Raw genomic sequence first — 27,518 nt, 5'->3', positions numbered from 1 at the left:
TTGAGACAGCGTCTTTTATACAAAAAAGAAAAAAGAAAAGAAAAGAATGCAAGAATCATGTTCTGATAACAAGTTTATCAAACAATGCTTAAATGCTGTTTAGTCTTCCTTGGCTGGCATCTTTTTTCCTATTTTATATTTTTTATTTATTTAGCATCATTCTGATGCCATCTCAGTTTTAAGATTTTGGGTATCTCATTTGACATTCTTATTATCCCTTTTTATTGTTTCTTTTTACAATTTTTGTTACCATGGAACAAAATGTCTGTCTCTCTTCATTATTATATACTGCTGACTTCACATGGCCTCCTGGGCAATTTGCATTTTAACCGAAGACCGAGAATTAGTTACAGATAGTTTTTGACTTACAACCACAAGACCAGAATTTCCATTGCTAACCAAGTTGTTAAGTGAGTCTCACCCAATTTTATGCCCTTTTTGCCATAGTTGTTAAGCGAAACATGCAGTCATTAAGTAAATCTGGCTTCCCCCATTTTCTTTGCTTGTCACAAGCCAAATGGGAAGCTCTCAAATGGCAATTATGTGACCTCAGGATGCTGCATCTGTTATAAATACATGATGATTGCCTGAATTTTGATCAGGTGATGGTTGATGATCATAACTACTGATTGTAAGTAACTTTTTTTGTTGCCACTATAACTTCAAACCGTTGCCAAATGAATGGTTGTACCAAGGACTACTTGTACAGTATACCACGCATAATAAAATAACAATAAACAACTATCTCGGGTCAACAGAATCCAACTCCATAAACTTTAATTTAAATTTCTGAAAATCAGTTCTGTTTTTTTGCTTCCTGAAAACTGCCAGGGAAGCACACTCTATTCCACAAGGAATGGAACACAGACAGAAACACGTAGTCTTCTGGCCTTCTTTTCCTTCGCTTGCGTGGAGGGCAGGGCCTCAGCATCATTTTTGGAATGCATATGTCCTGAATTGATCAACCCACACTTCAGAAATAATTACATGTTTTGAAAAGATTTTTTTATGATTTTCTATTACATAGGCAGAGTGGGTATTTATGAAGGAGACATATTCTTAATGGTTCTTATTCTTTTCATTGCTAATAAATTGCAGTTGGCATACACACACATACATACACACACACACACAAACACACACCTAAAGCAAATACTTCATCATTGCCACTTCAATAAAGACCTAATTTTGCTTCAAGATTTGTATTAACAGTACAGTCAAATGACTGTTTGACTCTAAGATAAAAGAACAGGGTTTCTGCTTTTGCTGTTTTCAAAGGATGGGCTGACTCCACTGCACTGTGCTGCACGAAGTGGACATGACCAAGTTGTAGAGCTTCTCCTGGAACGAGGTGCCCCACTGCTTGCCAGAACCAAGGTGTGTTTATAATTCTGACTAGTATCTTAAGGGAGTTTATTTGCTATTGAAATCCACAGCAATAAAATGAATAATAACTAGTAGGGGAATTGATAAAAATGTAATCAAATATTTTAAAATTCATACTCCCTTGCTCTCATATTTATCATGTAGTTTTTTATTTTCTCATTCTCTTCTGTTTCTGCACTGTTTTCATTGCTTTTTATGTAAAAATGCATTCATAAACTTCTACAAACAGAGTATGTGCAGACAAAATTAAAATATGAACAAATGAGATGCACATTTAAGGAAAGCAGTATTAATATACTACAGCAGACAGTGGGTTGGACTCAAAGCACAAATGCATGAATACCCATTTAGTTTCTAAAACAGAGTGAGGTTTTCCAAGTAAATAAGCAAATCTTAAGTTTGTACAGTATATCTTGAAAATCAGCTTTGAAATATAACTAGGCAATGCATTATTGTAACTTGATGGATGCATCTGCTAACTTTATAGGCAGTTTTTCAAGACTTAAATTTAGTTTTGTTGTGTGCGCATGCACATGCATTTACAAGTTGTCACTGCATAATGTTTTGCATTGTTTGTTTCAGAATGGACTGTCTCCACTTCATATGGCTGCTCAGGGTGACCATGTGGAGTGTGTCAAACACCTACTGCAGCACAAGGCTCCTGTTGATGATGTTACACTGGATTACCTGACTGCCCTCCATGTTGCTGCACACTGTGGTCACTATCGTGTCACCAAGCTTCTGCTGGATAAGAGAGCAAATCCAAATGCCCGTGCTTTGGTAAACTTTTCCTAGATTTCTGGTGGAGTGTAAAGGGATATGGAATATTGATTCTACACATTCAGTCCATTGGCTACATAAAGACAGTTGCTGGCCTTTTCAGTAGGACACTCTATAACTCTGCCACAAATCCATGTAGTTAATGAAACAATCGAACATTAAAAGATATCTAATGGGTACAGTGTCATGTGATAAGAATGTGAGGCAAATAGAATGGTCATGGTACATGAGAAAGGGAAGCTTCTGCACAGAATTACAGTCATAGACTTTGAAACATTAAGGGTTTCCTCATCACAGTCTACATTATATTCTTCACCATAAGCAGTATTTTGTAGTGAATGACATCAGTATGATGCAGCCTTCTTCATAGGTGCTATGAAGATGTGTTGGTGTGGAAATCTATATGGTAGTAGTTTCTAGCCATTATATTTATGCTGTTTGCAAAACCTGAGTGTTGTATCTTCTCCATCACTTGGGGAAGGTTGAGCTAATATATGTTTGCTAGATGGTCAGCAATATTTATTTGCTTAATAATTCTGATTTGATACATATATTTGATTGCCTAAGTTAGCATTTTTATAGTTTTTTCTATACAGAATATGAATACTAGAGTTTACTCATCTGTTTCAGAATAGGAGTTCTTCTTCCAGCTGCTCTATTTGAACCCATTCTATTTCAAATTCCTCTCTTTTTCTTGCATGCATTCATCAACTTCACAAAATCATTCATTCAGATTTATCATCTTACATGGCCACCCATTTCATATATGTGGCTAGCAATTAAAACAAAATAAAAAAGACAAAATTTAAAAATGAACCAATAGTATAAAATAACTGCTGAGAACATCAACAATATCCAATATTCAAATCAACTATGAACCATACTGTCACAGCCTAGGTGCCAGAACCAAGTTTTTAATATGTTTTAATAAGTTTTTAGGGTTCAGGCAAGTGTAATCTCAGGGGGAAGAATATTCCAGAGGGTGGGTGCCACACCTTCCCCCTTCTTTTAATTTCACAGATACCCAATATATGTATTTTGTTCAGCTTATTCAGTAATTTATGTTATTTACCATTTACCACTCACTTTACATTTTATAGGCTTCTATGTATGGATCCATAGATAATTCACTTTTTTCTGCCCATCACAACTTTGGTCAATCAAGGTTTTTTTGTTTTTGTTTTTTTTTAGCAAAAGAAATGAAATATTGTCTAGATCACCACTTTAAGTTGTATCAGCGTCACCTGCACCATTCCTAGATAATGATAAGAACATTCCTGGTTAGGCAAATTTTGGCCAATATGCCACAAAATAACCAAAGCAAGTTTTACTCCAAGGATATTCATGTCCTCCAAGGATATTCATGTCCATGTCCGCCCAGTACGCTCCCACAGAGAGGGCCTCCTCAGGGTGCCACCGGTCAAAGAATGCCGACTGGTGGCCCCCAGGGGGAGGGCGTTCTCTGTGGGTGCACCGGATTTATGGAACCATCTTCCGGTCGAGCTCCGGATGGCGCCCGATCTCCGCTCCTTTCGGCGCGATCTTAAAACCCATCTCTTTAAACAAGCTGGCCTGGCCTGATGGGACGGGGTGGGATTTATAAATGGACTTCAATTTTTAATCTGTATTAATTTATTATGGGCATTGTTTAATTACTTTTTAATAATTTTTTATTTTTGTATCTTGTTTTTATGTATTGCCCTGTTCACCGCCCTGAGTCCTTCGGGAGAAGGGCGGTATACAAATTAAATAAATAAATAAATAAATAAATAAATAAATAAATAAATAAATAAATAAATAAATGTAATGCTTTGGAAGCTAAAATTCTCTTCTAGAGACTGCTTTGCAAGTCTGTGTAATGTTGCCCACACCTACCAATTATGAAGTATAAGTAACAATGATTACGTATATCTTGATATAGTTGATAAACTTAACTGCACTGTCCTTATCTAATATACCTCCATAAAGTTGGTTGTACATGTCTACCTACTTCACAGCACCATTAAATATATAATGTATAAAATTTTCCATGAATCTTTAGATGCTCAAACACTAAGCAAGCTTAAACTTCGTTAAATCCTTGGTAGAAAACTATAGATCAGATAGGAAGGCAAAGAAATACAATGGCCAAACTGTTGCTAAGAAAAACACATGGATGTGTCCATGTAATAACCAAGTTACCAAAATCAGACTCCCCGTAAAGGAAATTTTTACTTTTTTATGACATACGGATTTACTCATACACAATGTATGAGTCATGTTTTAACCTTAATCACTTTTTGATTTGATGTTGCTTGGAAATACACTATGTAACACTTTTAGGCAGAATTAACATAGTACATTTGTTAACATTTAAGATACCCAAGTCTCTTTTTTGTTTTTCATAAAAGAAATAATTTGTTCCTGAGTATATGCCTTCTGTGCATAAGTGTCCTTACTTAACCATGATAATGCCCTAATAATGAAATATGCAATATCACATAAATATGACATATGTTTTGCCCTTTCATATTATTGATACAGTATCACACACAAATGTAGAAGAAATGGAATTTGTGTTATAATGTCAAAACACACCCATCCTTTCCTATTAAATGCCCATACTTCTGTATGTTTCTATTTTGAACATGAATTCAATTACCATGCATTTGTTTTTGCATGACTTGCCTGTTTTGTTGAAATAGTGCATTTTTGTAGCACACAAATCGCACTGTTTTTTTTTAGCTTAGCCAGTGCAGTTCTAGAATGTAGTATTTTGTGATTGTGTTCTATATAATTGCCTTTGGGTATCATGGATACAATTTTAAGAATGATCTGAAATAGTATCCTCAGCTTATTCCCTTTATTTGCAGATGGAGGAGAGAAAATTTGGGGCCAAGAATAGGATAAGCCAAAAAACAATGGGGGCTTGTCTCAGATGTGAGACAAGAAAGTGAACATTTCCTTTCTTTTCCATTTCTAATAGCTTAGAAATTGCTAAGCATTCCAATAACTTAAAAGAAGACTTGTTTTATTTGTGCCAAACCCATATGCCAAGTTTACATGTTAAAAGAAATCAATCTCTGACTATTTTTTCTTATTCCCAAATGGTCTTAGATGGTCAGGTAGTATCATTGCAAATAACTTCATTTTGGGAGCATCTTGGGAGTGGCAAAAACATTCATTGGTGCTTTATTCTGGCTAGAATTAGAAACACTTGCATTATTAAAAATTCAGGCAATAAGTAATTGGCAATACTGAAATGAAAAGCATTTTAAAAAACTGAAGAAAAGGAAATAGGGATTGATTGCTCTTACTGTAATGGGCATCCACCAAGTTAGGAGATAATCTACGATTTTCCACAAATATCATAGGGATTAAACTAATTTCACAGGATTCTGCAGAAGTACCGTTAAAATACCATAAAGTATGTTGAGCCAATAACAGCAAATTCAAACCCCATTATAAAACTTGTATTTCTTGTACATAGTGATGATTAAAGTGGACTGTTTTTTTTAAAAAAAATATGCAGACAGGGATGTTCATGGATGTTGAGTTTTCTACTTGTTTTATCCAAGGGGCTTTTCTGTGCCACATGACTCTTCTGGAATAATGTCATATGGTCAACCTTGGCTTTCTACAGATAAAGGGTGCTGGGGGGCTATTTGTAGAGTTCTGTCCAGTTTGGAACAAATAGTGCCCTTCAGTGGAGCCGCCTCCTATCCCACCAGAGCATTCAAGAGCAATTCTGAACTTTTAGAAAGCTTCTTGGGAGCAGAGAGGACTGCATGAATGAGAGTAGGATCATGCATATTTGGGTTTCTTGTAAAATAAATTACAAATTGACTGATACTTCTTATGGTTGTTGTAAACCCCATTATTCAAGACTCATAGGGTCTCTCAATAATTAATCAGAGGTCTCTTGCTATGTTCTATTTCTTTGCAAAAAAAGCAACATTTCAGCATTGTCCTACAATTGTTCAAAATGTATAGATTTACATGTAGACCTTTATACAAGATAAGGTCAAATTAACTACTGAAGTAATTATTCCATTATAGTTAACACAGTCTAGTATTAATTAGAAGGCTTCCATTCTGAGCCGTAGAAAATGGTGGCAATATAAACAAAACATTCTTACTTTAATGTCCTTCTTCATACTCTAAGCAGCATGGAAGCTACTTTAGTGCAGTGCAGTCCTATATCAATGTTGTTGATTGTGAGTTTGCATTATTTACACATGGTGGGTAATGCTGCACTACTGTGGTCTCCATAGCTACTATTATAACAAAAAGAATGAAGAATACTACACACATTAAATTGCCAATCAGACATTTTGTCTGCTTAAGATGTCCATTCACAAATACTCTTTTGGAGTCATTGCTGCAGCTGTTCCAGTGGCCCTGGTATTCCTGTTTTTTCAATATGCCAGAATCTGACTTTTTTTTAAAGGAGATAACCTATCTATTTGACAATGGAAGGTGCATGCTTTAACTAACATGACTGTTTTTTGCACAGAATGGTTTTACTCCACTGCACATTGCTTGCAAGAAAAATCGCATTAAAGTAATGGAACTGCTGGTGAAATATGGGGCTTCAATCCAAGCTATAACAGAGGTAGAGAAATTTCACAAAGAGCCATCTCTTATGGCCATCTCTTCTTTTTCTTCACACTCTCCTTTATATATATTATATATATATAAATCAGGCATAATTTAAAGGCATTTTGCAGAGGAGTAAAATTGCTATTGCTTTATTTCACAGTCAGGCCTGACACCAATTCATGTGGCTGCATTTATGGGGCATTTGAACATAGTTCTCCTTCTACTGCAAAATGGTGCTTCTCCAGATGTCACTAACATTGTGAGTATGGCTTGGATTTGAATAATCCTAGGCTAGCTGTGATGTGTCTTAACCAGAAGCTACACTAGAAATTAGTATTTTGTAAACCTTTTCTATTCAGCTTTCTTACTGGGATACATTCAAAATGTAATATGGTCCTTTTTTGGTCATCTGCTTGTCTTGTAAATATTTTTAAAACACACTTTTATTTTCAAAATCTCAAAGCAATGTCTAAGCAATATCCTAAATAAATAATTTCAGGATCTTTTGTTTTTATTTACTCCTCAACCTTCCTATGTCTTCATAGGAATAGCAGAGTTGTGCCAGTGGTGGCCATATATGATACAACATGTTCAAAATCTGTGGTAATAATAATTTTCCAATGATAAATAAGTATTCCAAGCTCTCTGAAATTGTATGTAGACTGAAAACTAAACCTTGCACAATTGCTACAAACTAGATTTTTTCCAGCCATTATGTTCAAGAATAACAACCATAACATCTATATTATTTACTGTTTTTCACTTTTAAATATATTTGTCAGATTGATGTCCATAAGTAGCATATGAAGATAAGGTATATATTTAATGTTATAAACCAAGGATTGAGTCCAGCTATTGGTTTTTTGTTAGAACATTGTTAATTTTCTAGCAATTTTCTGCTATCTAGGAATAGAGAAACAGAGGGGGTAATTCTTGTTGCTATGGTTCTTCGCATTTTCCTTCCAACGTGGGTCTAGCAGCATGTAGGAAAAAGTTCTGTCAGAGGAAAATTGACATTAGATTTCTCTCTTCGGTTTTTATATTGTATCATTAAAACAATAGCTTTAACTCACATTATGTGGAAAATATGTACTTATCATGTACAAGACTAACTTATGTGAAATGAGTTTGAAGGTTTTATTCAGATGGCTAGCAAATTTGACCCAGTCATTCTTCTTCAGCGTGGGGAGACTGCTTTACACATGGCAGCTCGTGCAGGACAAGTAGAAGTGGTGCGCTGTCTCCTGAGGAATGGTGCTTTGGTTGATGCACGAGCCAGGGTACGTATTCACATGTGTCACGCAACATTTTTTAAAAAGCTGGAAGAATTGTAGATGTATTAATGATGAACAGGTTTCATTTTTTTCTAGCAATCTTCAGTGAGAAGAACTCAGATACATGAATGGATAGATAGATAGATAGACAGACAGACAGACAGGCAGGCAGGCAGACAGACAGACAGACAGACAGACAGATAGATAGATAGATAACTCCTTTCCTGTTTTGAGTTATAGGAGGAACAGACACCACTGCATATTGCTTCTCGCTTGGGTAAAACAGAAATTGTGCAGCTACTTCTGCAACACATGGCACACCCAGATGCTGCAACGACCAATGGATATACACCACTACACATCTCTGCCCGAGAAGGCCAAGTTGATGTAGCATCAGTTCTACTGGAGGCAGGTGCAGCACATTCTTTGGCTACCAAGGTAAATTTTCAAGTTTTGGTTCTAATGTTCCAATATTAGCCAAGTAACACCTATAATTTTATCAAATTTTATGAATAGGAAGGTTTCCTATGATGTCACCTCAGTTCCACAAGACTTAGCACTTGCTGTAATTGGGGACCGCTTGCAACAGCAGGGACTGGGACAGAATCAAGATTCACTTAGCAATGAAGATCTGCTTCAGCTTATGTCTCTATGCCTGAAAACGTTTTTTACGTTTCAAGGCACCATTTATGAACAGGTGAAGGCTACCCCTATGGAGTCCCCCATCTCTGGTGTCATTGCAGAGGCAGTCCTGCAACAGTTAGAGACCCGGGTGATGTCCACATATCACCCCAAGTTTTGGGTAAGATACGTGGATGACACCTTTGTGATCGTCAAAAGGCAGGACAAGGACAGGCTGATGAGGAAGTTCAGTTCCATCTATCCTGATATCCTCTTCACTGCAGAAGAAGAGACCAATGGGGCTTTGGCCTTTTAGATGTGTTGGTTAGACATCAACGTGATGGCTCGTTAAACACATCGGTCTACCGTAAATCCACCCATATGGACAGGATACTTCATTACGAAAGTAATCACCCCACAACTCATAAGGCCAGCTGTATTAGGACCATCTTTAGATGTATAGACATGCATTGCAGCACGAATAAGGCAAAAAGGGAAGAAAGACGCCGCCTTTATCATGTCTGCAGAAACAACAGGTATCCACCTAATTTCATTAGACAATACAGCAGGCCAGGTAAACCTACCCGCCATCAATGTGAAAAAGCCTTAACATCATGGATAACACTGCCTTATATCCACGGTGTATCTGAGGCCACAGCGCGCATACTAGCCCCTCACAAGGTCGGTGTTGCCCACAGACCTGATCGGACTTTACAAGCTTGTGTCATGCGCCCTAAAGATCCACCCCCCAATGAAGAAAAATCCTCGGTCGTGTACAAGATGTCATGCCAAAATTGGTATAAGAACATGGGCAATGACTAGAGCTATGGCTATAACACATGGAACTATCAGCAATCCACTTTTGACAACAGACACCCAGAGACAACTACATCCCCCAAAAACAGATGCACGACAACTCAAAGGAATACGGCCAGCCTCAACAAACAGACCAGTGACGCGCTCCATGAGAGGAGTGCAGACACCAACAGTATAAACGTGATCTCCCCACTCCAGCATTTCCATTGTGACGACGTTGGCAGTTAGCCAACAAAAGCTTGATCTTTTAGCAATAAAAACTGTTTTAGTTTTTCTCATTCCATCCCAGTGTTCGCTTAGTTTGTTAATTTTAATATGCCTGGGATTCGCATTTTTAATCTTATCAAGGAATATGTATGTATGTATGTATACACATACGTAGGTAGGTAGGTAGGTAGGTAGGTAGGTAAGAAAGCTGTTGTGTTCTTGGGTAAAGCATGACACAGGCTTTCCTTTCCAGTTTTCTACTTCTGTATTTTGCAGAAGGGATTCACACCACTACACGTGGCATCAAAGTATGGAAGTCTTGATGTGGCAAAGCTCCTGTTGCAGCGTCGTGCACCTGTTGATTCAGCTGGGAAGGTAGGAATTATTATTTCAGTTTGAATTACTAATAACCAAGAAATTTTTGTTCTAAGTGTTAAATACCCTAGTTTTGATGTTGCATTCAATATTAAATAGGAAGAAGTTGATATCAAAATAAAAATATCATTTATAACACTACACAAAATGTCTATTCTATTTTTACAGAAGCTTTCCCACTATTATTTGTTACAGATACTGCTTATATCCTATTGTAAAGGGCAATGGATTTCATTGACTGACTTTTTATAGGACTATCACGTGAAGGCTTCCTTTTCAGATGTAGTTTCCATGTCATAGAAAGCCCAGAACATTATAGTTAGCAATATCAATGTTTCTACACATATTTCATAAGATCTACTAAATATGGTAAAATCTAGTCTTACATGTTCATGCCAATTATAGTTAATGATCTGCAGTTGGACAAGAAAAGGTGGAACAAAAATAGGTATTATAAAGGGAAGATAAAGAAATTGATACATTTAGCAATAGACTGTTCTTTGCAATGTGTCAGTGCCAATCTCAGTGTCAATATTCTGTTACCTCATTAGATACATATTTAATTTTCCAACTCAGAGTTGAAAAGGGAGGAAAGATGTATTATCTTAAAGCTAACATGGAATCCCATAAACAATACTTCCATGTTGTGTATCTTGCTCAAATAGCCTAGGAGAGGCACTTGGTTGCCCATCCTTCCTTACAAATTCAGTCTTGATCAACTTGCTGCTTTCACATGAGCTTGCTTTCCTGCCCAGTCAATATACTATTCTGAGACTCCCAGTTTGGCTTCCTTCTTCTCTATAAACATTTTGGGGATTTATTTGGCAGAGATTTAAATACCGTAACCTTGCAGCAATTTCCTCCCTCACACTGCTTCTGCTTCCCAGTTTGACCTCACCTGCAACTTTGTGGTAATTCTTTCAGCAACAATGCAACTGCTTGGAAATGAATTGTACAATTATTGTACAATGAGGGATTAAGGGAGCGGATCCCACTATTTTCTATAAGTACACTCGCATGTAATTTCACCATGAGTATTTTTGTAAATAATAATAATAATAAATAATAATAATAATGACAATGAATCATGCCCTTCATCCACGCAGTGACATTGACAGACTCTATCTACCAAGGCAAATAGGTGGACGTGGAATGCTGCAAGTACATCAGATGGTTGAAGAAGAAAAAATGGCTTTGGAAGAATATCTGAAGGACAATGATGAAGATGCACTGAAATTAGTATATCAGGAAGGCTTACTGACTACTGGAGAGACCAAACTGGCCTATAAGAAAGACCAAATGAAGAATAGAATAGAGGAATGGGAAGACAAAGCACTACATGGCCATTACATTAAAAAAATAGCTGGGAAAGCAGATAATAACAAGACCTGGCAATCGCTAAGAGCAGGAAAGTTGAAGAAAGAGACTGAGAGACTAATTCTGTCTGCCCAAGGCCAAGCCTTAAGGACAAGTGCATTTGGTGGTGGTGTTGTTAACTGCGAAGTCGTGTCCGACCCATCACGACCCTATGGACAACATTCCTCCAGGCCTTCCTGTCCTCTACCATCTTCTGGAGTCCATTTAAGCTCACGCCTACTGCTTCAGTGACTCCATCCAGCCACCTCATTCTCTGTCGTCCCCTTCTTCTATTGCCCTCGATCTTTCCCAGCATTAGGCTCTTCTCCAGTGAGTCCTTCCTTCTCATTAGGTGGTCAAAGTATTTGAGTTTTAGCTTCAGGATCTGGCCTTCTAAAGAGCAGTCAGGGCTGATCTCCTCTAGGACTGACCGGTTTGATCGCCTTGCAGTCCAAGGGACTCGCAGGAGTCTTCTCCAGCACCATAGTTCAAAGGCCTCAATTCTTTGGCGCTCAGCCTTTCTTATGGTCCAACTTTCACTGCCATACATTGCAACTGGGATGACCATAGCCTTGACTATACGCACTTTTGTTGACAGGGTGATGTCTTTGCTTTTTAGTGTGCTGTCTAGATTTGCCATGGCTTTCCTCCCCAGGAGCAAGCGTCTTTTAATTTCTTGGCTACAGTCCCCATCTGCAGTGATCTTGGAGCCCAGGAAAATAAAATCTGTCACTACCTCCATTTCTTCCCCATCTATTTGCCAGGAATTGAGAGGGCCAGATGCCATGATCTTGGTTTTCTTAATGTTAAGTTTCAACCCAAGTTTTGCACTCTCCTTCTTCACCCGCAACAAGAGGCTCTTTAGTTCTTCTTCACTTTCTGCATACAAGTGCATACAAAGTCAAAATTGAGAAGATAGCAACAGACAGTAAGTGCCGCCTATGCAAAGAAGCTGAAGAAACAGTGGACCACCTGGAAAGCTGCTACAAGAAGATCGCACAGACTGACTACAAGCAGCGGCATGACAAAGTAGCAACAATGGTGCATTGGAAGATCTGCAAGAAATATCATTTGCCTGTAAGCAAGAACTGGTGGGATCATAGAATAGAGAAAATCATGGAAAATTGTAAAGTTAAACTGCTCTGGGACTTCAGAATTCAAACAGACAAGCACCTGCAACATAACACCCCAGACTTAACAATTGTTGATAAGAAAGAGAAAAAAGTCTGGATAGTGGACGTGGCAGTGCCTGGAGACAGCAGAAAAGACAAAGAACTGGAGAAGATAAAAAAATACAAAGACCTACAAATAGAAATAGAAAGACTGTGGCAAAGGCAAGCAAGGGTGGTACCAATAGTAATAGGCGCCTTGGGTGCAATCCCAAAACAACTGGAGCACCACTTGAACACTATTGGCATTGACAAATTTGCCATTAGTCAATTGCAAAAGGCGGCCTTACTAGGAACTGCTTCCATCCTGCAACGATATCTGTAATACCATCAAACATCCACATCTGCCTATCCCAGGTCCTTGGTAAGGACTCAATAGGTAGAGAAAAAATGCCAAATCCAGTCTGAACATCTGGCTGACTGTGCAATGATCATCATCAACAACAACAACAACAACAATAATAAAATATTTCAATGGGATGGCTTTTTTCCAGGATTGCCAGAAATCACATAGATAAAATAGATGCTTTATTTTAATTTTTGCTATGAAGTACTTGAAGATTGCAATTTTTTAGACAAATTTTATTGATTTTTAATATTTACATATACATGTATTTGTGAAACAATATGGTGGTTGGGTAGTTAAAATAAGAAATAACCAGTTGTAAATAGTTCAGGTTACATCAACAGAGATGCCCTTTCTACTTCCCTTAGTTATTACATAGTCAAAATAGGCAAGTTAGTACATTTCTAGTTGTAACCTAGTCAATCAACAAAACTTAAAATATATTTTCAGTAATACATATCAATATCCTGTTTTTAAATTTTATCTAATTGCAATAGGATATTCTAGAGTGGCCTATAGTATATAGGAAAAAGCTTAATTTTTGGGTAACCCACAATTCCCTATTTCAATAAAGAATAATTCTTTTGTCTACGAAACTTATATTATTCATTACAAAGCATTCTAATGTTTTACCATTAAAGTCTAATTTTCATCTTAACAAATCACCAGTTATTAGAAATATGTTTTTTGCCTTAACCATTCAACAATTATTAAAATACTATCTTTTATATATAAAATCCTGGGTTCTATACTATGATTCAAAAGTAACCACTGAATATTCTATAAGTCATTTGACCGTACATCAATTATTAAAATACTATCTTTTGATATGTCATTCCAAGTTCTAAGATATAGTTCGGAGTTATATTCTAAAAGCTTACATTTGTTTACCTTTACAGATCTAAAAGCTAAATGTAAAATCAGTTATATTTTTAGGGATTCCCCTTAATCCATAAAAAAGATATTTTTATAGTCTATCTTTAGGAACCCGAAAAGAGAAACAAGTTCAGTTTTTTTTTAAATCTAACTCTTGCCTTCCTTTTGTGCCAATCATGCTTCCCTCTTGACATCTTTAAAATCTCAAATGTATCTTCCTTTCTTCCTATACCCCTTATTTGAATCCAGGGAGTGTATCCAAATGTCAGTTTTGCAAGGAAGATGTTCCCTTTGTAACCATTGTATTTTTGCTTTGATAATTCAGGTTTTGATGGTTGATATAATATAGTTGTCATTAAATCAGTCAAATCTTTTTGTTCTTCCAATTCTATCTGGGTTAGGCAGAAAGTAGTAGCTGGTATTATGATTGTCCTTTGATTAACTGAGTTCTCAATATATTGTATTTGAAGGCCTTTAGTGTCTTCACTCTTGGTGTTGTTTTTTCAGGTGCTGCTGCTTTTTGGGTTGCAAGTTTTGTAGTTGCCATTAAAGTTTGGACTTTGTCTTCTGTAGGTTGCTTTTGATGTTCTTTGAAATCTCCTATTTTAGTATTAGTTTCCACTTCTTCTATTTGATTTTGGGTTATCTTTTCCTCATTTAAAATCAAAATTTGATTTTGTGGCTTTAAGTTGTCAGATTTGTCTTGCAATTTGGCTTTAATTTGCTCTGTCATTGCCAAAATTGTGTCCAATATCAGTTTATAATCAAGTGGTGGAATGTATTCATCCATTTCGTTATTGTTTGCAGTTAAATCTTCCATGGAGGCTGTTTTAATAATAGTCATAGATTTTCCACCTCCTGAAGAGTTGTATTCTGTGCCAGGTGTTCCCCCCTTATCTTAGTGTCAAGGACAGTTCTGTTATTAAGTGAGCTCTCACAACAAAAAAAGGAAATTTACTTGCTGTACCAGGTTTCGCCACAGGATGTCTTCAGTAACATATAACATGCAATGTAGGAATTTTCTTTTCTTTTTCCAAATTAATATAGAACTTTTGTAGGATTAGTCCAAATTTTTTCCTTAATTCACAGCTTAGAGAAAAGATAGGGTAGTAGATTCCCAGCAACAAATAGAAGCTTTGTAGTAAATACAGATGAAATTACTTAATTTCTTTGCTGAATTAATTAAACTTCTTTTGTAGCTTTGAGGCTTTAAGATTTGTTCCCAGAGTAGATATTCACCGTTTTCTCAAAAAATGGGGAAGGAGGTTTTCAGGAAAGTCCCACAGGAAGATGGTTAGGGAATAAGAAAGGTAAAAGCTCACCCAGGTCCTCCAGATTGCTTCTTAGTGCTAGGTAGTGCTTTGGCTTTCGGCAGGGAGCGGCTTAATGATTGGCCATCTTTATGGCCAGTCTCTTCTTCGGGCCAAAGGAGATGATTCTGGATTCCAGCAGAGGGCTGCCGCCCTTCCGCGATCACAGGAAAGTCCTCCTCTCGGTAATCACCCCTCCAGGGCAATTTTTGACCCTTTTCAGGGTTCTCTAAAAAAGAAAGAAACGGACGGCAGGAAGCAGGCTGTTCCTGCACATCCGGAAGCACCACGCACGCAAACCGGAACCCAAGATTGCAATTTGTTAATGAAAGTATATAGTTAGGATTGGAATATATTAAGGTTGTATAAAATATTTTGAGTTTGAAACTGCTGTCCTAATCATAATGAAGGATATCTTCTCATAATATTCTGACCACTCTGGAAAAGTCTTTTTTTCTAACTGTCTCCACTGCAAGTGCTCTGAGCTCAAAACAGGTCTGATTTAAGCAGAGGATACTTTTATGGTGGTTGGAGGAATGTCAGAAAGCTTTCAATAAGGACAAAACACCTGGTATGAACTCAAAATAGGGTATTTCAAGCTTGAAACATTTTAAATCCAAAGTATTTTGTGCTCTGCTACACAATATATCAATTCAGAAAATTGAATGAATTTGAAATGGCTTGTTCTTTTTTTTTTAAAAAAAGCAATATTCTTTTATCTAATATTGATTTAATAGTATTCTTAATATTATTATTGATTTAAATAACATGTCTAATATGAAATAATTCACTTTGAATTAAAAATGCTGTATTTTTTCTGATCAATTGCTTATTTAATCTATGTTGTTGTTTTGTAATTAATGCTAGTTTAAGCAAAGCTAACCACCACTTAATGCCTTAACATAAACCGCCCTTTCCAGAATGGTCTCACTCCCCTCCATGTTGCTGCTCACTATGACAATCAGAAAGTGGCACTTCTGTTACTGGAGAAAGGGTCTTCTCCTCATGCTACTGCCAAGGTGAGATTTAGCGTCTACTGTAAATTTGTTATGGTTGTTCTAAAACAGCGTTTTTCAAACTTGGCAACTTTAAGATGTGTTGTCTGCCGAAGTTTGTATGTTGGGGAAGTGTGAAAAACACTTCTAAAATAAACAAACTAGAACCTTCCAGACTAGTAGGATCATAGCTATCTTTCACCCTAGCTGTTGCATATCCAATATGTCTGGAAGGAATCCATTTAAGGAAGGCAAGTATGAATGATTGTTAGAGATGTATTTGTAGTATTGTTTCCATTAAGCTGACCTTGTCTGATCACAGAAGGCTTGGTTAATACCAGCACAGAAGAATATGAAGAAATACTAGGACAGTAGGCTAGCTAGAGAAGTGAAAAAAAGCAAAAAAGGCAAACTACAACTATATTATTGCTAGAAAATGTATGGATATGTCCATACATATGTTCTTAAAGAAGGCTTTATTTTTACCTTTAGTTCTAAAAAAATTATATGAATTCTAATCAAGAATAATACATTTAAAGGAAAGCGTTTTAACTCTTCTTAGTAAAGGTTATGTGTTCTATAATTAAGATTGGTCATTTGAACTATCAGTGCCAATATACGCTTTGCCTGGATTGCAACTGTGATTTCATGCAAGAAACTAAGGCTAGTATTATTCTTTAGGTGAAAGCTACAAAAAATAATGACTATTCTCTAAAGAGGCAATTTATTGATATTTTATTATAAAACAAAAGAAAATTAAAACCTATATTAATGCAAGGCAACTGGTTTTAGAATGGCTATACTCCTCTACACATTGCTGCTAAGAAGAATCAGATGCAGATAGCCACAACTCTACTGAACTATGGAGGAGAGACCAATATTTTGACCAAACAAGGAGTGACTCCACTTCACTTGGCCTCTCAAGAAGGTCATGCTGATATGGTGAACTTACTTTTGGAGAAGGGAGCCAATATTCATGTGGCCACAAAGGTAATGCCCTCCTTCTATTAAGAATGAACTTTTGAAGTGTGATCTAGAAAATGATGTGTTCAACAAATCAATACAAAATATTAATTTATATTAGAGAATTAAAAACAGGAAAATGTGTAATAATATATTTGGGTAATATTAAATATTAAAAATAGTAGATAATATAATTGTAGATAATAGTAGATAATATAAACAGTAGATAATATAACCACAGAGGTTTCTGGTGGCTCTGATCTCTGCTTAAGTGTTAATTGGAAATTGCAGTTAAATATGTTACATCATTTTGAGGTTTCCATCATGCTGAAGTTGAGATATGGCAAAATTTCACCCCAAATTGAATTTTTTTTTTTTGCTCGCAGAATATTTCATTTTTTTCTGCCTTTCTTCTCCAGCATGTGTATGAGGCCACTGGTCATGGTGTTGAATTCTATAATACCAAGTTTTATTTCCTCCCTCCCTCTCTTGTCTTGTTCACATTTACAACCTTTGTGTTCTTCCAATATATAACAAGAATTGGAAAGACACTGAATGAATTGACAGTCTGGAGAGTTTTAACAATGATAATTGTTAGAAGTTATTTGAAAGTAAAGTCAATTGAATTTCATTGGGTATACTTCTCAAATGACATATTAAGGAATATCATACTAAATTACAGCCTTTGCTAGCTTTCAGTTCCATGAGGCAGTGTGATCACAACTTGTGGCATTCAAGTTTTGACTCTTATTACTCAGGTTATATTCAGAGATATTTTGTGGCAACAAAGGGATACCTTTAATGGTGTCAAAATACTTTAATTATTGCAATGTAAAATAAATTTCTTTTATTAATTTGTATCACTAAAATACTTATGTTGTTAATTTTCAGAGCGGATTGACATCTTTACATTTAGCAGCTCAAGAAGATAAAGTAAATGTAGCTGATATGCTGATAAAGCATGGAGCAAACAAAGATGCCCAGACTAAGGTATAACAAACAGTAACTTCCAAGACAATAAAATAACTTTCCAATGCCTTATCACATTCTCTACTTACGCTTTTGGGGGGTCCTTTTCATTTAGCTGGGTTACACTCCACTAATTGTGGCTTGTCACTATGGAAACATCAAGATGGTGAACTTCCTTCTGAAGCAAGGAGCTAATGTCAATGCTAAGACAAAGGTAAATGTTTGTTAATTGTTTCCTTCCATTTTCAATTACAAACAAGCACATTGATGTTAATTTGTATTTAAGAAATTTTGAATATTATCTTCGCAAGAAATTTGCAATATTTGAAAGGAGTCAATTTTTCAATGCAGTAGTCTGTGAATAATGCAACATTAATAATGTATTGGATTATGTACAGACAATAATGCATAGCCAATAATTATAAGTGTGGCCGTGGAATTCTGAAATTTTGGACTTTTGTAAATGACAGTGCTAATGCATTCCTTTGGCATCAGTCTGAGGAAAGCTATTCTAAAAATATTCAATTAAAATTAAAAGTGTTATGAATGATAAACCAAGGTACAGTGTTATAATTATTTTAAATTGGTAAGTGTAAAGTCTTAGTGCATGCTGTAAAATCTACTTTCCTATTTATTTATTAATTAAGCTTATATGCTGCCCTCAGCTTTGGGCGATTCTAGTCAGCTTACAACCCATACAAACTTAACAAGATAAAATGTTAAAATAATAAATATTAATAAATTGACTTAAAAATTAAAAAGTATGTCAAGGAAGAGAGCAAGGTGCACGCAGGAGAAGGTGAGGCCTTATCTCAGTCCATTATTTATTTATTCGGTTTATATACCTTCGTTCATTTCTCTGGGACCTAAAAACCTGGCTCTTTGAGCTATCTGGTTTAGCTGGTGCAGAATGCAGCCACGCGAGTTGTGATGGGTGTCTCCTGATACTCCCATGTAACACATCTTCTCCGCAAGCTGCATTGGCTTCCAGTTGCCCTCCGGGTGAGATTCAAGGTGCTGGTGATGACCTATAAAGCCCTAAATGGAATGGACCTGGATTATCTGAGGGAGCACTTACTGCCAGCATCAATTTCCCATCGTATTGTGCGCTCCCACAGGGAGGGCCTCCTCAGGGTACCGCCGGTCAAGGATTGCCAACGGGCGATCCACAGGGGGAGGGCGTTCTCTGTGGGCACGCCTGCCCTATGGAATCAACTGCCAACGGAACTCCGGACTGCCCCCGACCGTCGTTCACTTCACCTCCGAGTGTTCCTCAGGGGCAGCCCCATGTAGAGAGCATTGCAGTAGTCTAGCCGGGAGGTCACGAGCACATGGGTGACTGTGCGTAGGGCAACTCGGTTCAGATAGGGCCGTAACTGGCACACCAGGCGAACCTGGGCAAAAGCCCCCCTGGCCACGGCTCCTATATGATCTTCCAAACTGAGCCGTGAATCCAGGAGGATGCCCAAATTGTGGGCCCTATCAACGAGGGGTAGCACCTCTCCCCCCATAGTTAACGATGGAAAAGATTGGTTAGTCTGAGATGCCGGTATGCACAGCCACTCAGTCTTGGCCGGGTTGAGCTGGAGCCTGTTCTTCCCCATCCAAACCCGGACCGCCTCCAGGCAACAGGACATCACGTTGAGGGCATCACTGGGTTGGTTCGGGGTGGAAAGAAAAAGCTGGGTATCATCAGCATACTGATGATACCCCACCCCGAAACCATGAATGAGCTCACCCAGCGGCTTCATATAGAAAAAGATTATAACATACCTGGAAAAAGTGCTAAAAAGACCAGCCAAAATAATCGGAGGCCTTGAACATCTTCTGCATGAGAAAGGGTTAGAATGTTTTGAGCTTGGAAAAAGAAAGTTTGGGGGCGACGTGACTGAGGTGTATATAAGTTTGAATGTATAGAGAAAGTGGGTATAGAAAATATTTTCTCCTTCTCTAAAAATCAGGACCAGGGGTCATCTGAAATGTTGATTTGCAGGCGATTTGAAATGGACAAAAAAGGCCTTTTCACATAGTACAGGCAATCCCCAACCTTTCTGGCTTGGCATACCAGCTTGCACAAATGGAGCTTCGCGTGTTTGCCCAATATTTATACGGCCTGTTTCCCATTGGGCTGGGGGCCAGTATCGATCCACTCTGGGAGTTGAGGACCCCTAACATAGTGCATAACTAATTTGTGAAATTGATTACTATGAAGTATAGTAATAGATTAAAAGGAGATAGTATAAATCCATTATACTATTTGAAGAGTATCGTTCTTAACTGAGGTTTACTTCTGGGTTGGGAATAGCATGCTTTTAAATATTAGCTATAGGAGAATAACCATAGGAAAGGTTTGTAAGTACCTCAGGGTTATCATTGTGAGAAATAAAATGCTGGACTGTAGCATTGGTAGAGCTGCTTCTATGGAAATATGTGTTTATTTCTGAATTTTCCATACCAGTTTAAGGTGCTGAACCCTTAAAAGATAAGCCTTCTTGAAAAGATTTACAAGAAAAAATTGGGAAAACAACTGTATGATTGTAAAAAATATACTGTAGATAAATATATGTAGATATAATTTAATTAGTTTTAAGTAATTAATTTTAAAATGTACAAGAATCACAAAAATCACAAAATTTCACTTTCTTGTTATTTATGGTTAATATTTTACCTCTGTATTATGTAAATCTGGTTGCTTCATGAGTTGAGAAACAGTCCAGGAGGGAATACTTGGCTATATGCATAAGAAAACTAGAATTTAAAAAATGGCTTTTTTAGTTTAATTTGCTCCAAAATATGTGCTGCCACAAAATTATCTTTGCCACTTCCCCATTTGCTCATCTGAATCATCTTCATTATTAGAATAAATATTCAATATTTAGAATACTGTAAATTCAATGATGTTACTACAGTATAGTGAGAATTTAACAGGGATATTGGTGGCAGGCTTAAGACTAAAATGCTGTGAGAATTGCAGGGCTGTAGGTATGTGGAATACGTGTAATACGGAGCAAAACATATAAATGCTTGCTTTAGTTTTCCTATCTCCACTCCCCCACTCCAAATAAAACATCAGCAACTTGAAGGGACAGTTACCTAGACTCAAATAAAAGGGTTATGGTTTATAATTCTACAGAACACCAACACAATCATATTTAATGGGAATCTAATGTCTTTTTTTTATCTTATTCTCTTTTTTAACCTTAATTTTTTAACCTTAACCTTAATTTGGTAGGTGTCAGCCTACCTTCTATCCTTAATGCTACATGAAAAATCCATATGATTGGTTATTGATGTTTGCTGCCTGATGAAAACAGCTGACATCACTGTGATTAATACTTTTGTAAAATCGGGAGAATATTAAAATAAATCTACTATAGGATTTTCGTCCCCTTATATTCTAAAACGTGCTAACTACCACTGATTTCAGAATGGATACACCCCTCTGCACCAAGCTGCTCAGCAAGGCCATACTCACATCATCAATGTTCTTCTTCAACATGGGGCCAAACCAAATGCAGTCACTGCGGTAAGATTGTAGGATACTTAATGATAGAGTCGCAATGATTTGTTTTAAGTTTTGAGCTCCAAAATGTCTTAGAAAGTAAATTGGTTTAGTCAGCTGGGAGTAGATGAACGAATGTAACTACTTGGAGAACCTGTAGTAAGATGCACAAGTCAGCTAAAGAGAAATTATAATTAATAATTTAATAAGAAAAATGGTATGTATTGTATTCATGAAGACTTTAAACTATAGAATGGATATCATTGCACATATATGCTTATGATTAAACATGAGGCTGCTGAAAAACATAACACAGTGCAATGGTAATAGTGAAAAAATAATGTTATCACATAGACATATTTTTATCACTGCAACAGAACCAGTTCTGATTGGTTTGTTTTACCTGATCATTCTATAAATGTTAATGAAATATATCTATACCTTTACAATGTTGAATTCCTAGAGAATTACTTACAGGAATTCTGATTTGATTGTATAATATTGTGATACTGAAACAATATAGATAGGAACAATAGTTATCACTTCTATATTAACTTATTACATTGGCAATTAAATCCAAAGTTCTTCTTTTTCCTAAGGTTAAAAACCCACTTTAGAATCTGAATAGTGTGTATTTGTTTTTTTTAATGAAAGAATGTATGTAAACATGTTTAAAGTATACTGATTCTTCTTTTTTTGGGGTGTGTATCAGCTGCACCATGTCAGTATTTGATCTAATATTACTGAGTTGGAACTTCTTAAATTCCTGCTGTATCTGGGATATATTAATACTATTATCAAAATCACTGCCAAATAAAAGCATTGTCAAAATTTTACAGGAATACATGTAGCAAATTTAAAAAATCTAATATGATACAGAAAGCTGTGGGTTAAATTATTAAAAGTGTGCATTTTTTTAAAAAAATACAGTATAACAGATGTTCTGAGTTTATGTTACCATGGCAATTGCTGCTATAGTCTGAGCAAAGTTGCAAAGGGTTTTTCCATAGTGAATGACTTATTTTGGATGGAAGTGTTGGTTCATTTAGTTCTGGGTGTGATCTCATTGGTTCATATCACAGTATTACTTTTCCTTCTCTCTTCATTCAGAATGGCAACACTGCCTTAGCAATTGCTAAGCGTCTAGGATACATTTCAGTGGTAGATACGTTAAAGGTTGTAACAGAGGAAGTAATCACCACTACAACTGTGAGTACAGCAGACGTTTTTCCATTATTTTATTCTGGTTTTACTTATTTGAAGTCTTTTTTTTAAAAAAGGATAAATTAATTATGTCCAGTGTAATTCAATACTTATTGGCATATCCGTATGGAGAAGTATTAAGCATATTCATAAATGTAATTAAACATACCCCAGAGTGTTATTTGAATGTATGCCTTTTCTGCAGAACTCCAAACATTTCCAGTTAAATTTCTTGTCAATTGTGCATTGCATTTCAGATTTAGTTATTTGGGCCACCTTTCATTATCTGTTCTTTCTGATATTTAGAAGAAGTGTTCTATGGCCAGTCAATATAGGAATCTGCAGTTTCTGTATCTCTGATTATTGAAACATTTTCATATTGCAAAAAAGAAGTGAATAAATATTTTGTAACTAGGAAGGCAATACAGATCCAATTAAATCATACTTTAAATCTATTTTCAGGTGGTTCATTCATTGCTTACTTTGAATATTTTATTTATTAATTAAGAGGTAATTCTATATCCCTCTTAAAGTTTTGATTGCCATTTCCCACATTATATTTGTTGTTAGTAAGATTATTTTCATACTTACATGAAAGTGAGTTCGGATTTATTGGATATCAGGCTTACAAACAATAGTCACTTTGATAGAAACAAGGAATTAGAGGCAGAAATGCATGGGTTGAAAGCAGGAATGTTCTTCGTCTTATAATTGTTAGTATTTTAAAATATTGAAATTATTTGGTTCTCTACCTGTCAAGCTTATACAGTGGAGCGCACTGAAGCCTACTATTTACAAATAATTCCCCAAAACTAAGCTTTTAGTCCTTTTAACAATAGATGCAAACAAGATCCATTTGCTTGGCAGTAACATGACTGTTGATATTTATAGAGAAGCAGAAAAATGTAAAGGAAAAACAATTTTAAGTAGAACAGACTGTTAAGGTTCACAAATATCTTTAACATTGTATTTAAAATTATCTTAGGGAATAGGTATTCAAATGGGAGTGAAAACATTTTTAATAAAAATATCTTGCTCTATAACTTTTTTTTTTAAAAAATAAAGCAGTTTCAAGCAATTCTTAAGGTGATGTCCAAAAAGTTGCTGTTTAGGAAAAGAATTTACTGTTGACAGGAAAATGTCATAATTGAACAAATCTACTGCCAACTTGAATGTCTTTTGGGTGTGGCTTTATGCTTTGGCAGAAAATCAGGCATCTCACCAATTAAGAGAGAGAGAGAGAGAGAGAGAGAGAGAGAGAGAGAGAGGGGGGGGGGGGAGAGGGAATAGAATTTAAATACAATCTTCCTTTCTGTAATCATGCAGACAGACAGACAGAGAAAGAAATTATTTCTTTTTCTTTTTTGTCTTATTACAGACTGTCACAGAGAAGCACAAGCTCAATGTACCTGAGACTATGACTGAAATTTTGGATGTTTCTGATGAGGAAGGTGAGTTCATTATGAACCACTTGTTAATGTATCTATTTATAAAACATATTGCTTTCATCATGGGTAGTTGCTAAAGTTATAAAAAAGTTAAAGTAGTTATATCTTACTGAAAATAGAAATATAAATTGAAAAACGTACCATGCTTACTAAAATATATATTTAGCTATAGACTTGTTTCTGATAAAGTAAAATATCTGTGATTTGAATAGGCTGGGCCATAGTACTAGCATCCATAGTGACAATAATTGGCTTTAAAGTGTCAACAAAATGAGGCAAGCAAAGCTCTACCACTTTTATGTACCTACACAATTTTTTGTTGCCATTTGGAAGCCAATTGCCATTGTTTCAGATGTTCCTGGACTATGGCATGTAAAATTGGGAAATGAAGACAATACTGATTAAGATGGACTAACAATTATCAATGATGGGGAAATCAACCATCCCAATGCCATCTTCTTTGGTGTAAACTACCTACATGCAAGCATACGCATATTGTTGTTCCTTATGTATGGCATGATTTTTAAATGAAACATATCACAGGTCTTCCTCATTTATTGACTGTCTCAAACACAACTCTTTGCAATTATGACAGTAATGCCAGTGAAACTTTATGACCAATGCCTGCATTTAAGACCTTCACAGCATCTGTTTTTCAGTCATGTGTTCACCATTACAGTCAGTATTGTATCACAGTGTTGTCCTGTCCCTGATGTGTTGCACTATCCTGTTCCTGAGCTGCTTTTCTCAGCAGTGCGCCACATCCCTAAATGTGCTAACTGCAAGTAACAAACTCACTTCAGTGACCTTAATTAGTTGGTTAGAAACTTCTGCTTGCAGCTGCTGCCTAAAACTGACAAGATCTGACAATTTCAGCTTTTGATTGCTGAAGTAAAGTCGTAAGTGTAGTGTGGACAAGTAATTTCATTTAACAATTGCTTTGCTTAATGACTGAGTCGCTGGAAGCAATTGTAGTCACTAAATGAGGATTATCTATAAATACAACTTTGGTATAATTGATCCTTATATGTTCCTTTGTAAACAATTTTCCCCTAAAATTAATGTATGTATTATGCAGCTTTAAAACATTCTGATTATGACCATTCCACTGATGAGGAAGCCTTTAGTGATGCAGGTACTGTGGAAACAACTGTTGGAGTACAAAGAAAATATTTTTAATCTAGCTTCAATGATTTCCTTGTTTAAAAATACATTTGACCATCTAACACTGATTAGGCATTAAATTTGATTGTGCATTTGTGCATGTTTACAATTTGTCCCACCCTCTGTTCTCCAAATGGAGGGAAATAGTTTAAAACATTACTAATATGAATTTGATTATTGTCTTGGGAATGTGCCTATCTTACAATGTTAATTAGAAGTGTAATATTCCTATAATTTCATGTCACTAATTTAAAACAAAATGATACAACATAACATTTTTTTACATATCAGGATTTTTAAGCAGTTCAGCATTATTAATCTGATTAATATAGAAGGATGAAGTTATGAGAATAAGACTGAGAAGAAAGGTGACTTAATAAATGATGTCATATTCAAAGTAGGAATGTTACAAGTCACCTTATTCGCTATGCTTTTCACCACGGTGTCAAAGTTGATTGCATCACATGGCGTATTGTGGCGTTTATCTTTGCAGAGCTGGGGTGGGCATGGCCTGTGCGTGACACATTCGGCCCATGGGCCACCAGTTTGACACCCCTGCTTTACACTGTTCTGCAATACGTAGCACATACGCTACTGTATAATATGCAAAACACAGCTTTCTATGTATAATTTGCATCAACATATTTCAGTTACTTGGTGGATTTAACGATTGAGCATCTGTTCATACATAGCAAAAACATTTTATCTTTTTATTTATTCTAAACATGATATGCATTCTTAAATTCTATAAGGCACGGGTGTCAAACTCTCCACGTCACATGACGTGTCGCAATGCATCACAACTTTTTTTTGCCTTTCTGGGGCTGGGGTGGCCGCAGCCTCTATATGATGCAACCGGCCCATGGGCCGGCAGTTTGACACCCCTGCTATAAGATGTCATTATAAATACAGAATGCTGCTACAAGTAAGGAACAGAGAGAGTAGTATCTACAAATAGTGTCCATAATTTCTCTGGCTGCACATTATTGAGTAAGGGCATCTGCAGTGAGTTCCTAATCATGATTGCTTGAACATCAGTATAAAATGTTAGGATTGGAAACCCTACTTTATCATTGTTTAATTGTACAATGTGTTCCATTTGTATTGAGATGAATGGAAGTTACAAGACTTTATCATGTAACATGAGGTGGAACCATGCACACCACACACAATGTGTTGAAGAGTATTCAACTGAACCAACTATATTATAAAATAAAATGATAGGCTTTTGATTTTAACTGATAATCTTTGGGGGTTGCTCCCTAGTCATTATATGTCTGAACTCAAATAATAAAAAGAATTTGACTACCACTTTTTTTTTACAAAAGCAGAAATATTATATATTCTTAAAAGAAATATTTTCCAAAAAGAAATATTGTTCCTTTAGTCCTTGAATTCCTACGTTTTCATTAGAAACTTTGTACCTGGTGATGGACTACAAGTAGTCCTTGCTTAGCAACAGCCTCATTTAGTGACTTTGCTATTACAACAGTGATGAAAAAGTAACTTTGTGGCCAATGCCTGTATTTATGACATTTGCAGTCTGTAAAGAAAGGGAAAGCTGAAATAATATCATCAGCCAAGTTGCAGTTTCACTTAGCATCTGTTTCGCTTACTGACAAAGTTGTTCATCCCAATTGTGCTTGCTAAATCAGGACTACCTGTAGATACCTAGGTGCATAATGTATGATTTGAAAAGCCAAAATAAATATTATCAAAGGTAATTAATAATTGTTTTAGATTTGTTTCTGTTGTTGCAAGGTAGCAATTTAGACAAGGACCGTCAGAGGTGCAGGTTCTTTTTGGAATTTTCTATAGAAGCCCTCTCATTGCAGTTGCTGTCCATATGTATTTTTATTTCTTCTTCCTCTAAAATGTGGCTTCTATCAGAATCACACAGAGCATGTGAGTTAGTTAACAGCTACTGTAGTAGCTGCAGTGAGGCAATCACGTAATAAGGCATTCTCCAAAAGGCTGGCATACAACTGCTCAATTCTGATACTTTCTCTCTTAGCAGGTCCTCTGAGAGGTTTCTATGATTGATCATAGAATCACTCAGAGTGGCTCTATATACTCTCAAGGCTTGAGCTATCTGAAGAACCAGTTTTAAATATCAGCAGAAATAGCTGTGGAAGGCAGCATGAAGGGAAGAAGAAAAGACTGCGGTTCCTAAGCAG

General features: G+C 36.2%; 1 protein-coding gene across 1 annotated transcript in view; it reads left to right on the top strand.

Annotated features, from left to right (window-relative positions):
- ANK2 (ankyrin 2) overlaps positions 1-27,518 on the top strand; it is a 334,365-nt gene that overhangs the window by 226,988 nt on the left and 79,859 nt on the right. The window contains exons 10-23 of the mRNA XM_083367958.1: positions 1,279-1,377; positions 1,969-2,166; positions 6,662-6,760; positions 6,908-7,006; positions 7,929-8,027; positions 8,262-8,459; positions 9,942-10,040; positions 16,018-16,116; positions 16,885-17,082; positions 17,947-18,045; positions 18,140-18,238; positions 21,452-21,550; positions 22,637-22,735; positions 24,108-24,180. Coding sequence (XP_083224084.1) covers positions 1,279-1,377; positions 1,969-2,166; positions 6,662-6,760; positions 6,908-7,006; positions 7,929-8,027; positions 8,262-8,459; positions 9,942-10,040; positions 16,018-16,116; positions 16,885-17,082; positions 17,947-18,045; positions 18,140-18,238; positions 21,452-21,550; positions 22,637-22,735; positions 24,108-24,180 — 1,657 coding nt within the window. The remainder of the gene's footprint in view (positions 1-1,278; positions 1,378-1,968; positions 2,167-6,661; positions 6,761-6,907; positions 7,007-7,928; positions 8,028-8,261; positions 8,460-9,941; positions 10,041-16,017; positions 16,117-16,884; positions 17,083-17,946; positions 18,046-18,139; positions 18,239-21,451; positions 21,551-22,636; positions 22,736-24,107; positions 24,181-27,518) is intronic.

Source organism: Vipera ursinii (genome assembly GCF_947247035.1).
Source record: "Vipera ursinii genome assembly, chromosome: 7".
NCBI classification, from domain to species: Eukaryota; Metazoa; Chordata; class Lepidosauria; order Squamata; family Viperidae; genus Vipera; species Vipera ursinii.
Note: the sequence above shows the minus strand (reverse complement) of the source record. Positions and strands in the feature narration are given on the sequence as shown.